The following is a 14,882-nucleotide window of genomic DNA, read 5'->3' as shown; positions in this document are numbered from 1 at the left end:
TTTCATGATTCTTGGAGACTTTAACTTTCGAGTGGATGACACCCACTGCTCCAATGCTCGCCAGCTATTGGAGACTTTGGAGGGCCTTTATCTGATCCAGCTGGTATGCGGCCCTACTCACCGGGCCGGCCATACGCTTGACCTCCTTTTTACCAATAACCCCAATCTTGTCACTGCCCCTCCCCTACCGCTCACCTGGACTGACCATTTCCTAATTCCGTTAAGTATTCCGCTGCCCCCTCGTCCAGTTAAGTCTGCCATTATCGGGACCTCGGTAGGAAATGGTTAAAATCACCAGTAATTCCATGACCCCTGCACTCGCTTCACAGCCTCTCCACCTCAGTGGTGACCCTGAGGCAGATGTTCCAAATTTTAATAACTGGATTACCTCGGCTCTGGACACTGTCGCTCCCCCTAACCCTATCAATTCCACTAGACAAAAACCGTCTGCCCCCCCTGGTTTATCTCTGTGCTGCGCGCCGAGAAAAGCTGCTGTAAGAAATTGGAACGCATCTGGAGATCTGATTATGATCCCACGGCTAAGCAGATTTACAAAACTGCCTAAAAAAAGTTTCATAAACTTAAACGGGCAGCGATGAGAGAATTTTTCATCAATAAAATCAACACCGCTGGCAATTCCTCTAAAACACTATTTAAAATAGTAAAAGACTTCACTAATCCGTCTGCCATCTCTAGTACCATCTCCCCTACGCAGGATCTTTGTAAACGGGCTATCTAGCTTCTTCTACGATAAAATCATGGATATCTATTCTACGTTTCCTTCCTCTCCTTTTCCCTCCGGCCCGGACCTGGGGACAGTTGCAAGCGATTCACTAACCTCCTTTCACCCTATCTCGCTTGACACCTCTCTTCAAAAACTCCTTGCTTGCAAATCTGGATCTCCCAAGGATCCTTGTCTGGCACAGTTATTCAATACCTTAGCCCCCCTTATTACCTCGCCGCTCACCCAGATCTGGAATTCCTCCCTTTGCACGGGCACTTTCCCTTCAAGCTGGAAACAGGCCTTACTAATACCTATCCTCAAGAAACCAGATGCTGATCCGTCGGTTTTTAAAAAATTATCGACCCATCTCCTTGCTCCCGGCTCCTGCCAAAGTGCTGGAAAAGCTAGTCCAGGAACAACTTCTCAGCTTTCTCGAGTCACAGCGTCTTTTCCATGACTCCCAGTCTGGGTTTAGACCCGGCTTTAGCACGGAAACAGCGCTTCTTGAAGTCTCTGAGCCCATCCGCGAACACGTGGATTCGGGCAAAGCAGCCATGCTGGTGCTTCTCGACCTGTCCGCAGCATTCGATACGGTCTCTCACAATATTCTGCTGGATAGACTCTATCACCTTGGGATTCAGGGCCTCCCCCTGTCCAGGATTCGCTCCTTTCTGAGTGGCCGTACTCAGCAAGTACTCCTCCAGCCCTTTGTCTCCGAGGTGAAACCTTTGAATTGTGGGGTCCCCCAGGGCTCGGTCTTGAGCCCCCTTTTCTTCAATGTCTACCTTGCTCCCCTGGCGGCACCAGTTGAATCTTGTGGGGTTAGGGTGATCTCCTACGCCGACGACACCCAGCTGGTGTTTGCCTTTAATGATCACTCTGAGGGAGCTTTTGCCAACTTTAGACGCTGCTTGTGTAACATCTCCTCATGGATGCCACAGAACACATTAAAACTCAACTCAGACAATACAGAGGTCATATTTTTAATTAAAAAAAGCCCCACTCCTTCTTCACTCTGGTGGCCATCTGTACTGAACACCCATCCTAAACCTGTGAACTCGGCTAGGAACCTTGGGTTCCGGTTCAATAATGAATTGTCCTGCAAATCTCAAATTAGTCAGGTCACCTCTGCCTGCTTCTGCAAGTTACACATGCTGCGCAAAATGTTACCTTTCCTTCCAGTGGAGTCCCGCGGCACCATCATTCACGCTCTGATTACCTCTCATCTTGATTATGCAAATAGTATTTATGCGGGAGATCGTGCAAAACGCGGCAGCCAGGCTGATCTGCAATATCCTGTATCGTCATTCGATCACACCCCATTTAAAGAAGCTTCACTGGCTTCCCGTGTCCAAACGCATTACATTTAAGTCTCTCGTCCTGGCCTTCAGAGCGCTTCAGGGTTCTGGCCCAGCCTATCTTAGAGCTCGACTTAAGCTCTCCCAGTCGAGTCGTGTCCTCAGATCTAACTTTCTCCACCTTCTGGCGACTCCCTGTTTCCGACTCGCAAGAATGGGAGGCAGAGCCTTTGCGGTATTCACTGCCAAACTCTGGAACTCCCTACCACTCTCCCTGCGATTTGCTGAGTCGGAGACAATTTTCCGACGTGCCTTTAAAACCTGGTTATTCTCAAGCCCGTAGATGGAGTACCACTTTATCTGCCGCCTGCATTAGCGCCGGGACACCCCCGTCGGAGTTAGCTGTGCGCTCGACAAGCTTCAAAAATAAATAAATAAAATAAATAATATCTGTATATTTTATATTTATAGTTTTTGCATCTCCAGCCAGCTCCAGTGCCCTCTTGGGGGATCTGGGTGTTCAGAAGTTCTGTTTCGCTTCGACCTTGGTTAAAGCGGGGGTGTCTGTTGGCGAATCACGCACCCGTCCATCAGACATCTCCTAGGGATCCTGCTTGGCTGACAAATACCTCCAGAAGGACAGTCCTGGGTGTCCAGATGTTCTGCCTTGGTCCCTACATGGTTGAACCTTCATGCGGGTTGTCTGTTGGCGGTTCACTTCCCCCATCCATCAGACATTCCCAGGATCCTGCTTGCCTGAAGTGCAGTCCTACTTTTCCTGCATGTTACTACTAAACCAAGTCACTCCACTTTTCTCTTCCAATCAGTAGGTGTCCACTCTCTCTCCTGAGCAGAACAGCAGTCGTAGAGCGGTTTGTTCGTTGTAAGCCTTATATCTCCCTGGTGTATCTTTTTATACATTTCATGTGAACCGTCCTGCCCTTCTTGTGCCTGTAAAGTTAGAGCAGTGGTGGCCTTTGTCGGTAGCTCTGTTCCCCTCTCCGGTGCAGACGTGTCCTGATACATTCAGCCTTCGCTCCTCTCTTTCCAGAAGAACCATCATCCTCCAGAGAAAAATACTGACGTCACCTCAACAAGTCTTCCTTCTGCTACGCAGGGCTGCCTTTGATTCAGATACTGTCTCTGGAGGTGACACACACTCTCTGTCTCTGGAGGTGACACACACTCTCCGTCTCTGGGGGTGACACACACTCTCTGTCTCTGGAGGTGACACACACTCTCCGTCTCTGGGGGTGACACACACTCTCTGTCTCTGGAGGTGACACACACTCTCCGTCTCTGGGGGTGACACACACTCTCTGTCCCTGGGGGTGACACACACTCTCTGTCTCTGGGGGTGACACGCGCTCTCTGTCTCTGGAGGTGACACACACTCTCTGTCTCTGGAGGTGACACTCACTCTCTGTCTCTGGAGGTGACACACACTCTCCGTCTCTGGGGGTGACACACACTCTCTGTCTCTGGGGGTGACACACACTCTCTGTCTCTGGAGGTGACACACACTCTCTGTCTCTGGAGGTGACACACACTCTCCGTCTCTGGGGGTGACACACACTCTCTGTCTCTGGGGGTGACACACACTCTCTGTCTCTGGGGGTGACACGCACTCTCTGTCTCTGGAGGTGACACTCACTCTCTGTCTCTGGAGGTGACACACACTCTCCGTCTCTGGGGGTGACACACACTCTCTGTCTCTGGGGGTGACAACACTCTCTGTCTCTGGGGGTGACACGCACTCTCTGTCTCTGGAGGTGACACACACTCTCTGTCTCTGGGGTGACACACACTTTCTGTCTCTGGGGGTGACACACACTCTCTGTCTCTGGGGGTAACACACACTCTCTGTCTCTGGAGGTGACACACACTCCCTGTCTCTGGGGGTGACACCCACTCTCTGTATCTGGAGGTGACACACACTCTCTGTCTCTGGGGGTGACACACACTCTCTGTCTCTGGAGGTGACACACACTCTCTGTCTCTGGGGGTGACACACACTCTCTGTCTCTGGGGGTGACACGCACTCTCTGTCTCTGGAGGTGACACTCACTCTCTGTCTCTGGGGGTGACACACACTCTCTGTCTCTGGAGGTGACACACACTCTCTGTCTCTGGGGTGACACACACTCTCTGTCTCTGGAGGTGACACACACTCTCCGTCTCTGGGGGTGACACACACTCTCTGTCTCTGGAGGTGACACACACTCTCCATCTCTGGGGGTGACACACACTCTCTGTCCCTGGGGGTGACACACACTCTCTGTCTCTGGGGGTGACACGCACTCTCTGTCTCTGGAGGTGACACACACTCACTGTCACTGGAGGTGACACACACTCTCTGTCTCTGGGGGTGACACACACTCCCTGTCTCTGGGGGTGACACCCACTCTCTGTATCTGGAGGTGACACACACTCTCTGTCTCTGGGGGTGACACACACTCTCTGTCTCTGGAGGTGACACCCACTCTCTGTCTCTGGAGGTGATACTCACTCTCTGTCTCTAGGGGTGACACACACTCTCTGTCTCTGGAGGTGACACTCACTCTCTGTCTCTGGGGGTGACACACACTCTCTGTCTCTGGAGGTGACACACACTCTCTGTCTCTGGAGGTGACACACACACAGTCTCTGGGGTGACACACACTCTCTGCCTCTGGGGATGACACACACTGTTGGTCTCTGGGGGTGACACACACTCGCTGTCTCTGGAGGTGACACACACTCTCTGTCTCTGGGGGTGACATACACTCTCTGTCTCTGGGGGTGACACACACTCTCTGCCTCTTGGGATGACACCCACTCTCTGGGGGTGACACCCACTCTCTGTTTCTGGAGGTGATACACACTCTCTGTCTCTGGGGGTGACACTCACTCTCTGTCTCTGGAGGTGACACTCACTCTCTGTCTCTGGGGCTGACATACACTCTCTGTCTCTGGGTCTGCACAGACACTTTCGGTCTCTGGAGGTGAACACCCACTGTCTCTGGGGGTGACATACACTCTCTGTCTCTGGGGTGACACACACTCTCTGCCTCTGGGGGTGACACACACTGTATGTCTCTGGGGGTGACACTCAGTCTCAGCCTCTAGGGGTTACACCCACTCTCTGTCTCTGCGGGTGACACACACTCTTTGCCTCTGGGGCTGACATACACTCTCTGTCTCTGGGGCTACACAGACACTTTCGGTCTCTGGAGGTGAACACCCACTCTCTCTGGGGGTGACATACACTCTCTGTCTCTGGGGGTGACACACACTCTCTGCCTCTGGGGGTGACACACACTGCCTGTCTCTGGGGGTGACACTCAGTCTCAGCCTCTAGGGGTTACACCCACTCTCTGTCTCTGGGGTGACACACACTCTTTGCCTCTGGGGCTGACACTCTGTCTCTTGGGCTGCACAGACACTTTCGGTCTCTGGAGGTGAACACACACTGTCTCTGGGGGTGACAAACACTTTCTGTCCCTGGAGCTGCACAGACACTTTCGGTCTCTGGTTGTGCACACACATTCTGTGTCTCTGTAGGTGGCACAAGGTCTCCCTGGGGCATACTTACAAGGCGGCGATAGAAAATTATCGCCGCTTTTGCGGTTGTTTTGGGCCAAAAAGCGGCGATAATTTTATCGCCTAATTAGCAAGGTCACGCTAACGCGTGAAACCTTGCATTAGCGCACAAATTCTTAACGCCCAGCTTTACATCTCTAATGAGATGCAAAGTTGGCGTTCCTGACCTGACATGACAGAAGAAATGTCGCTAAGTGACATTTCTCCTATCATCAAGCCCCACGCTATGAAGCATAGCGGCAAGAAAAGTAGCGATAACCCCTGTTATCGCTACTTTCCTTACACCTGCTTCAGGACTGACTTAGCCATGATATCCTATGGAAGGTGGATATCATGGCTAAATTTGTGGGGCCCTATCAACAAGTTAACGCCACATTTCGTGAGATTATCGCTGGGTTTCCAGCGATAATCTCACGTTTGGCAGTTAGCGCTAGGATTTTTATCGCTTTTGAGATAAGCGTTGCTAATAGCACGCTATCTCAGCGATAAAAATCCACACGAGCCAGCGATAATTATCCGAGCGCTAAGTGCGCTTAGCGATAATTATCGCCGGGTGTTGCTGATATGGCCCCCTGTCTCTGGCAGTGACGCACGCGCACACTGTATCTCTGGAAGTGACGCACAGACATTCTGTGTCTTTGGCAGTGACGCACACGCACACTCTGGTGGCCCTCTCCCACTCTGTCTCTGGAGGCGGTACACACTTTATCTCTGAAGGTGCAAACATACGTCATTTCAACTTCACCAAGTCATAACATTTTAAACTTAACCAAGATGTGTGTGAAAAGTGTGACATTTGCGTCAATTTATTTCGCAAAAGGTACGCAGTGAATGAAAATAATCTTGTGATACGCAGAATAACTTTGTAAACGCAGGGAGTGTTCTCATTACTTACTGAGATCTGTGAACCATCCGCGTGTCTATTAGTGACATCTCAATCTCTGCCCTAGGGAGATGCCTCCTTACACAGGAGCGAGATGTCCTGCTCTAGGGAGATGCCTGCTAACACTGGGCTGGGGATGTCCTGCTGCTCTAGAGAGATGCCTGCTTACACGGGGCTCGGGATATGCTGCTGCTCTAGGGAAATGCCTGCTTACACAGGGCTGGCGATGTCCTTCTCTAGTGAGATGTCCGCTTACACAGGGCAAGGGATGTCCTGCTGCTCTAGGGAGATGCCTGTTACGCAGGGCTGGGGATGTCCTGCCCCTCGAAGGAGATGCCTGCTAACACAGGGCTGGGGATGTCCTGCCCCTCGAAGGAGATGCCTGCTAACACAGGGCTGGGGATGTCCTGCTGCTCTAGGGGGGTGCCTGCTTACACAGGGCTGGGATGTCCTGCTCTGGGGAGTTGCCTGCTTACACAGGGCTCGGGAAATGCTGCTACTCTAGGGAAATACCTGCTTACACAGGGCTGGGATGTCCTGCTGCTCTAGGGAGATGCCTGCTTAAGCAGGGCTGGGATGTCCTGCCGCTCTAGGGAGATGCCTGCTTACACAGGGCTGGGGATGTCCTGCTGCTTTAGGGAGATGCCTGCTTACACAGGGCTGGGGAAGTCCTGCTGCTCTAGAGAGATGCCTGCTTACACGGGCTAGGGATGTCCTGCTGCTCTAGGGAGATGCCAGCTTACACAGAGCCAGCGATTCTTGTTTCCAGTCCAGGGAGGACCTGGCTTGGCAGTTCGGGCTGGACTGTTCCCATGAGGCACTGGGTGAAGACTGATTTGTATATAGCTGGGTCTGAACTGAGGTGGCGAAGTGAGCTAAAGAATGATGATGGATTCAATCCAGATCCATGACTGGGGGGTTAGTGTCTGAAAAGTTTCAGCGCTCCGTTCATCATCTCTTTGTGTTTGCTTTGTTCGCCCTAAGTTGGCAGGATATACCCAGACGTGGGTCCCTTGTCCACTTTGCCACTGGATTCAAGCTAGCCTGGCTGATGAGGGGTGTTACCACGCAACCAGTTCCAGGATGCTAGTTTCCAGTTCAGGTAAGCTCTTGCTTGGAATTTCGGGCTGGACTGTTCCCATGAGGCACAGGGTCAAGACTGATTTGTATATAGCTGGGTCTGAACTGAGGTGGTGAAGTGAGCTAAAGAACGATGATGGATTAAACCCAGATCGGTGACTGAGGTTGAGAGTCTGAAAAGGTTCAGCGCTCCGTTCATCATCTCTTTGTGTTTTCTCTGTCCTACAGAGTTGCCTGCTTACACAGAGCCAGGGATGTCCTGCAGCTTTAGGGAGAAGCCTGCTTACATAGGACTGGGATGTCCTGCTGCTCTAGGGAGCTTCCTACTTACGCTGGGCTATGAATGTCCTGCCTTAGGGAGATGCCTGCTTACACAGGGCTGGGGATGTCCTACTGCTCTATGGAGCTTCCTACTTACGCTGGGCTATGAATGTCCTGCCTTAGGGAGATGCCTGCTTACACAGGGGTGAGATGTCCTGCTCTAGGGAGATGCCTGCTTACACATGGCTGGGATGCCTTGCTCTAGGGAGATGCCTGCTTACACAGGGCTCGGGATGTCCTGTTGCTGTGGGGAGATGCCTGCTTACACAGGGCTGGGATGCCTTGCTCTAGGGAGATGCCTGCTTACACAGGGCTCGGGATGTCCTGTTGCTGTGGGGAGATGCCTGCTTACACAGGGATGGGATGCCTTGCTCTAGGGAGATGCCTGCTTGCACACTATGGGAGATCTCCTGCTGCTCTAGGAAGATGCCTGCTTACACACGGCTCGGGATGGCCTCCTGCTCTGGGGAGATGCCTGCTTGCACACTATGGGAGATCTCCTGCTGCTCTAGGAAGATGCCTGCTTACACAGGGCTGGCATGTCCCCTGATTGAGGCTGCCGTGCCCTCCCGGCTCCTACCTTGCCCATCAGCGGGCCCTGGACCATCTTGGGCTGCTTGTAGGTGGCCGTGCTCCCATGCCCAAGCTTGCCGTAGTCGCCGTCTCCCCAGCTGAAGACCTCGCCGTCGGTGGTGAGGGCCAGCGTGTGCCCATCCGAGCCCTTGGAGGAGGTCAGCTTGCGGATGGTGTAGATGGGGTCCAGGGGGAGGCGCTGTAGCTTGCTCTGATTGGTTGAGTCGCCAAGTCCCAGCCGTCCATAGCTGCCTTTTCCACAGGCCTTCATTGCCCCATTGGAGGTTATGGCAAAAGTGCAGTACTGGCCAGCTTCGATCTGAAGGGAGAAGGAAGAGAGAGTGATGGGGAAAGGATGAGAGAGCGATGGGGAAAGGCTGAGGAAAGAGAGACAGATGGGGAAAGGATGAGGGAAGAGTGACCGATGGGGAAAGGATGAAGGAAGAGAGAGCGATGGGGAAAGAATGAGGGAAGAGAGAGTGAGGGGGAAAGGGTGAGGGAAGAGAGAGCGATGGAGAAAGGATGAGGGGAGAGAGAGCGATGGAGAAAGGATGAGGGGAGAGAGACCGATGGGGAAAGGATGAAGGAAGAGAGAGCGATGGGGAAAGAATGAGGGAAGAGAGAGTGAGGGGGAAAGGGTGAGGGAAGAGAGAGCAATGGAGAAAGGATGAGGGGAGAGAGACCGATGGGGAAAGGATGATGGAAGAAAGAGCGATGGGGAAAGAATGAGGGAAGAGAGAGTGAGGGGGAAAGGGTGAGGGAAGAGAGAGCAATGGAGAAAGGATGAGGGAAGAGAGAGCGATGGAGAAAGGATGAGGGAAGAGAGAGAGATGGGGAAAGGATAAAGGAAGAGAGAGAGATGGGGAAAGGATGAGGCAAGAGAGAGCGATGGGGAAAGGATGAGGGGAAGAGAGAGCGATGGGGAAAGGATGAGGGGAAGAGAGAGCGATGGGGAAAGGATGAGTGAAGAGAGAGCGATGGGGAAAGGATGAGGGGAAGAGAGAGCGATGGGGAAAGGATGAGTGAAGAGAGAGCGATGGGGAAAGGATGAGTGAAGAGAGAGCGATGGGGAAAGGATGAGGGGAAAAGAGAGTGATGGGGAAAGAATGAGGGCAGAGAGAGCGATGGGGAAAGGGTGAGGGAAGAGAGAGCGATGGAGAAAGGATGAGGGAAGAGAGAGTGATTGGGAAGGGATGAGGGGAAGAGAGAGTGATGGGAAAGGATGAGGGGAAGAGAGAGTGATGGGGAAAGAATGAGGGAAGAGGGAGCGATGGGGAAAGGATGAGGGAAGAGAGAGTGATGGGGAAAGAATGAGTGAAGAGAGAACGATGGGGAAAGGATGAGTGAAGAGAGAGCGATGGGGAAAGGATGAGGGGAAAAGAGTGATGGGGAAAGAATGAGGGAAGAGAGAGCGATGGGGAAAGGGTGAGGGAAGAGAGAGCGATGGAGAAAGGATGAGGGAAGAGAGAGTGATGGGGAAGGGATGAGGGGAAGAGAGAGTGATGGGAAAGGATGAGGGGAAGAGAGAGTGATGGGGAAAGAAGGAGGGAAGAGAGAGCGATGGGGAAAGGATGAGGGAAGAGAGAGTGATGGGGAAAGAATGAGTGAAGAGAGAACGATGGGGAAAGGATGAGGGAAGAGAGAGCAATAGGGAAATGAAGAGGGAAGAGAGAGTGATGGGGAAAGGATGAGGGAAGAGAGAGTGATGGGGAAAGAATGAGGGAAGAGAGAGCGATGGTTAAAGGATGAGGGAAGAGAGAGCGATGGGGAAAGAATGAGGGAAGAGAGAGTGATGGGGAAAGGATGAGGGAAGAGAGAGCGATGGGGAAAGGATGAGGGAAGAGAGAGTGATGGGGAAAGGATGAGGGAAGAGAGAGCGATGGGAAAAGAATGAGGGAAGAGAGAGCGATGGGGAAAGAATGAGGGAAGAGAGTGATGGAAAAGAATGAGAGGAAGAGAGAGTGATTGGGAAGGGATGAGGGGAAGAGAGAGTGATGGGAAAGGATGAGGGAAGAGAGAGCGATGGGGAAAGGATGAGGGAAGAGAGAGCGATAGGGAAAGGATGAGGGGAAGAGAGAGCGATGGGGAAAGGATGAGTGAAGAGAGAGCGATGGGGAAAGGATGAGGGGAAAAGAGAGTGATGGGGAAAGAATGAGGGAAGAGAGAGCGATGGGGAAAGGGTGAGGGAAGAGAGAGCGATGGAGAAAGGATGAGGGAAGAGAGAGTGATTGGGAAGGGATGAGGGGAAGAGAGAGTGATGGGAAAGGATGAGGGGAAGAGAGAGTGATGGGGAAAGAATGAGGGAAGAGGGAGCGATGGGGAAAGGATGAGGGAAGAAAGAGTGATGGGGAAAGAATGAGTGAAGAGAGAACGATGGGGAAAGGATGAGTGAAGAGAGAGCGATGGGGAAAGGATGAGTGAAGAGAGAGCGATGGGGAAAGGATGAGTGAAGAGGGAGCGATGGGGAAAGGATGAGTGAAGAGAGAGAGATGGAGAAAGGATGAGGGGAAAAGAGTGATGGGGAAAGAATGAGGGAAGAGAGAGCGATGGGGAAAGGGTGAGGGAAGAGAGAGCGATGGAGAAAGGATGAGGGAAGAGAGAGTGATGGGGAAGGGATGAGGGGAAGAGAGAGTGATGGGAAAGGATGAGGGGAAGAGAGAGTGATGGGGAAAGAAGGAGGGAAGAGAGAGCGATGGGGAAAGGATGAGGGAAGAGAGAGCGATGGGGAAAGAATGAGGGAAGAGAGAGCGATGGGGAAAGAATGAGGGAAGAGAGTGATGGGAAAGAATGAGAGGAAGAGAGAGTAATGGGGAAAGGATGAGGTAAGAGAGAGTGATGGAAAAGGATGAGGGAAGAGAGAGCGATGGGGAACGGATGAGGGAAGAGAGAGCGATGGGGAAAGGATGAGGGAAGAGAGAGCGATGGGGAAAGGATGAGGGAAGAGAGAGTGATGGGGAAAGGATGAGGGAAGAGAGAGTGATGGGGAAAGGATGAGGAAAGAGTGTGATGGGAAAGAATGAGAGGAAGAGAGAGTGATGGGGAAAGGATGAGGTAAGAGAGAGTGATGGGAAAGGATGAGGGAAGAGAGAGCGATGGGGAAAGGATGAGGGAAGCGAGAGCGATAGGGAAAGGATGAGGGGAAGAGAGAGCGATGGGGAAAGGATGAGTGAAGAGAGAGCGATGGGGAAAGGATGAGTGAAGAGAGAGCGATGGGGAAAGGATGAGGGGAAAAGAGAGTGATGGGGAAAGAATGAGGGAAGAGAGAGCGATGGGGAAAGGGTGAGGGAAGAGAGAGCGATGGAGAAAGGATGAGGGAAGAGAGAGTGATTGGGAAGGGATGAGGGGAAGAGAGAGTGATGGGAAAGGATGAGGGGAAGAGAGAGTGATGGGGAAAGAATGAGGGAAGAGGGAGCGATGGGGAAAGGATGAGGGAAGAAAGAGTGATGGGGAAAGAATGAGTGAAGAGAGAACGATGGGGAAAGGATGAGTGAAGAGAGAGCGATTGGGAAAGGATGAGTGAAGAGAGAGCGATGGGGAAAGGATGAGTGAAGAGAGAGCGATGGGGAAAGGATGAGTGAAGAGAGAGAGATGGAGAAAGGATGAGGGGAAAAGAGTGATGGGGAAAGAATGAGGGAAGAGAGAGCGATGGGGAAAGGGTGAGGGAAGAGAGAGCGATGGAGAAAGGATGAGGGAAGGGAGAGTGATGGGGAAGGGATGAGGGGAAGAGAGAGTGATGGGAAAGGATGAGGGGAAGAGAGAGTGATGGGGAAAGAAGGAGGGAAGAGAGAGCGATGGGGAAAGGATGAGGGAAGAGAGAGTGATGGGGAAAGAATGAGTGAAGAGAGAACGATGGGGAAAGGATGAGGGAAGAGAGAGCAATAGGGAAATGAAGAGGGAAGAGAGAGTGATGGGGAAAGGATGAGGGAAGAGAGAGCGATGGGGAAAGAATGAGGGAAGAGAGAGCGATGGGGAAAGAATGAGGGAAGAGAGTGATGGGAAAGAATGAGAGGAAGAGAGAGTGATGGGGAAAGGATGAGGTAAGAGAGAGTGATGGGAAAGGATGAGGGAAGAGAGAGCGATGGGAAAAGGATGAGGGAAGAGAGAGCGATAGGGAAAGGATGAGGGGAAGAGAGAGCGATGGGGAAAGGATGAGTGAAGAGAGAGCGATGGGGAAAGGATGAGTGAAGAGAGAGCGATGGGGAAAGGATGAGGAGAAAAGAGAGTGATGGGGAAAGAATGAGGGAAGAGAGAGCGATGGGGAAAGGGTGAGGGAAGAGAGAGCGATGGAGAAAGGATGAGGGAAGAGAGAGTGATTGGGAAGGGATGAGGGGAAGAGAGAGTGATGGGAAAGGATGAGGGGAAGAGAGAGTGATGGGGAAAGAATGAGGGAAGAGGGAGTGATGGGGAAAGGATGAGGGAAGAAAGAGTGATGGGGAAAGAATGAGTGAAGAGAGAACGATGGGGAAAGGATGAGTGAAGAGAGAGCGATGGGGAAAGGATGAGTGAAGAGAGAGCGATGGGGAAATGATGAGTGAAGAGAGAGCGATGGGGAAAGGATGAGTGAAGAGAGAGAGATGGAGAAAGGATGAGGGGAAAAGAGTGATGGGGAAAGAATGAGGGAAGAGAGAGCGATGGGGAAAGGGTGAGGGAAGAGAGAGCGATGGAGAAAGGATGAGGGAAGAGAGAGTGATGGGGAAGGGATGAGGGGAAGAGAGAGTGATGGGAAAGGATGAGGGGAAGAGAGAGTGATGGGGAAAGAAGGAGGGAAGAGAGAGCGATGGGGAAAGGATGAGGGAAGAGAGAGTGATGGGGAAAGAATGAGTGAAGAGAGAACGATGGGGAAAGGATGAGGGAAGAGATAGCAATAGGGAAATGAAGAGGGAAGAGAGAGTGATGGGGAAAGGATGAGGGAAGAGAGAGCAATGGGGAAAGAATGAGGGAAGAGAGAGCGATGGGGAAAGAATGAGGGAAGAGAGTGATGGGAAAGAATGAGAGGAAGAGAGAGTGATGGGGAAAGGATGAGGTAAGAGAGAGTGATGGGAAAGGATGAGGGAAGAGAGAGCGATGGGGAAAGGATGAGGGAAGAGAGAGCGATGGGGAAAGGATGAGGGAAGAGAGAGCGATGGGGAAAGGATGAGGGAAGAGAGAGCGATGGGGAAAGAATGAGGGAAGAGAGAGCGATGGGGAAAGAATGAGGGAAGAGAGTGATGGGAAAGAATGAGAGGAAGAGAGAGTGATGGGGAAAGGATGAGGTAAGAGAGAGTGATGGGAAAGGATGAGGGAAGAGAGAGCGATGGGGAAAGGATGAGGGAAGAGAGAGCGATAGGGAAAGGATGAGGGAAGAGAGCGTGATGGGGAAAGGATGAGGGAAGAGAGAGCGATGGGGAAAGGATGAGGGAAGAGAGCGTGATGGGGAAAGGATGAGGGAAGAGAGAGTGATGGGAAAGGATGAGGGAAGAGAGAGAGATGGGGAAAGGATGAGGGAAGAGAGAGCGATGGGGAAAGAATGAGGGAAGAGAGCGTGATGGGGAAAGGATGAGGGGAAGAGAGAGTGATGGGGAAAGGATGAGGGAAGAGAGAGTGATAGGGATAGGATGAGGGAAGAGAGAGAGCGATGGGGAAAGGATGGGGGAAGAGAGCGTGATGGGGAAAGGATGAGGGGAAGAGAGAGTGATGGGGAAAGAAGGAGGGAAGAGAGCGTGATGGGGAAAGGATGAGGGGAAGAGAGAGTGATGGGGAAAGAAGGAGGGAAGAGAGAGCGATGGGGAAAGGATGAGGGAAGAGAGAGTGATGGGGAAAGAATGAGTGAAGAGAGAACGATGGGGAAAGGATGAGGGAAGAGAGAGCAATAGGGAAATGAAGAGGGAAGAGAGAGTGATGGGGAAAGGATGAGGGAAGAGAGAGCGATGGGGAAAGAATGAGGGAAGAGAGAGCGATGGGGAAAGAATGAGGGAAGAGAGTGATGGGAAAGAATGAGAGGAAGAGAGAGTGATGGGGAAAGGATGAGGTAAGAGAGAGTGATGGGAAAGGATGAGGGAAGAGAGAGTGATGGGGAAAGGATGAGGGAAGAGAGAGCGATAGGGAAAGGATGAGGGGAAGAGAGAGCGATGGGGAAAGGATGAGTGAAGAGAGAGCGATGGGGAAAGGATGAGTGAAGAGAGAGCGATGGGGAAAGGATGAGGGGAAAAGAGAGTGATGGGGAAAGAATGAGGGAAGAGAGAGCGATGGGGAAAGGGTGAGGGAAGAGAGAGCGATGGAGAAAGGATGAGGGAAGAGAGAGTGATGGGGAAGGGATGAGGGGAAGAGAAAGTGATGGGAAAGGATGAGGGGAAGAGAGAGTGATGGGGAAAGAAGGAGGGAAGAGAGAGCGATGGGGAAAGGATGAGGGAAGAGAGAGTGATGGGTAAAGAATGAGTGAAGA

The 14,882-nt window shown here is 52.2% G+C and overlaps 1 protein-coding gene across 7 annotated transcripts in view; it reads right to left on the bottom strand.

Annotated features, from left to right (window-relative positions):
- LOC146863653 (putative E3 ubiquitin-protein ligase HERC1) overlaps positions 1 to 14,882 on the bottom strand; it is a 1,482,062-nt gene that overhangs the window by 1,334,209 nt on the left and 132,971 nt on the right. For all 7 annotated transcript variants that reach the window (XM_085627737.1, XM_085627739.1, XM_085627735.1 and 4 more), the window contains exon 5: positions 8,469 to 8,780. In XM_085627737.1, coding sequence (XP_085483863.1) covers positions 8,469 to 8,780 — 312 coding nt within the window. The remainder of the gene's footprint in view (positions 1 to 8,468; positions 8,781 to 14,882) is intronic.

This window comes from Triturus cristatus, chromosome 2_1, assembly GCF_964204655.1.
Source record: "Triturus cristatus chromosome 2_1, aTriCri1.1, whole genome shotgun sequence".
NCBI lineage: Eukaryota > Metazoa > Chordata > Amphibia > Caudata > Salamandridae > Triturus > Triturus cristatus.
The sequence above is the reverse complement of the archived record's forward strand: the minus strand, read 5'-3'. Positions and strand labels throughout refer to the sequence as shown.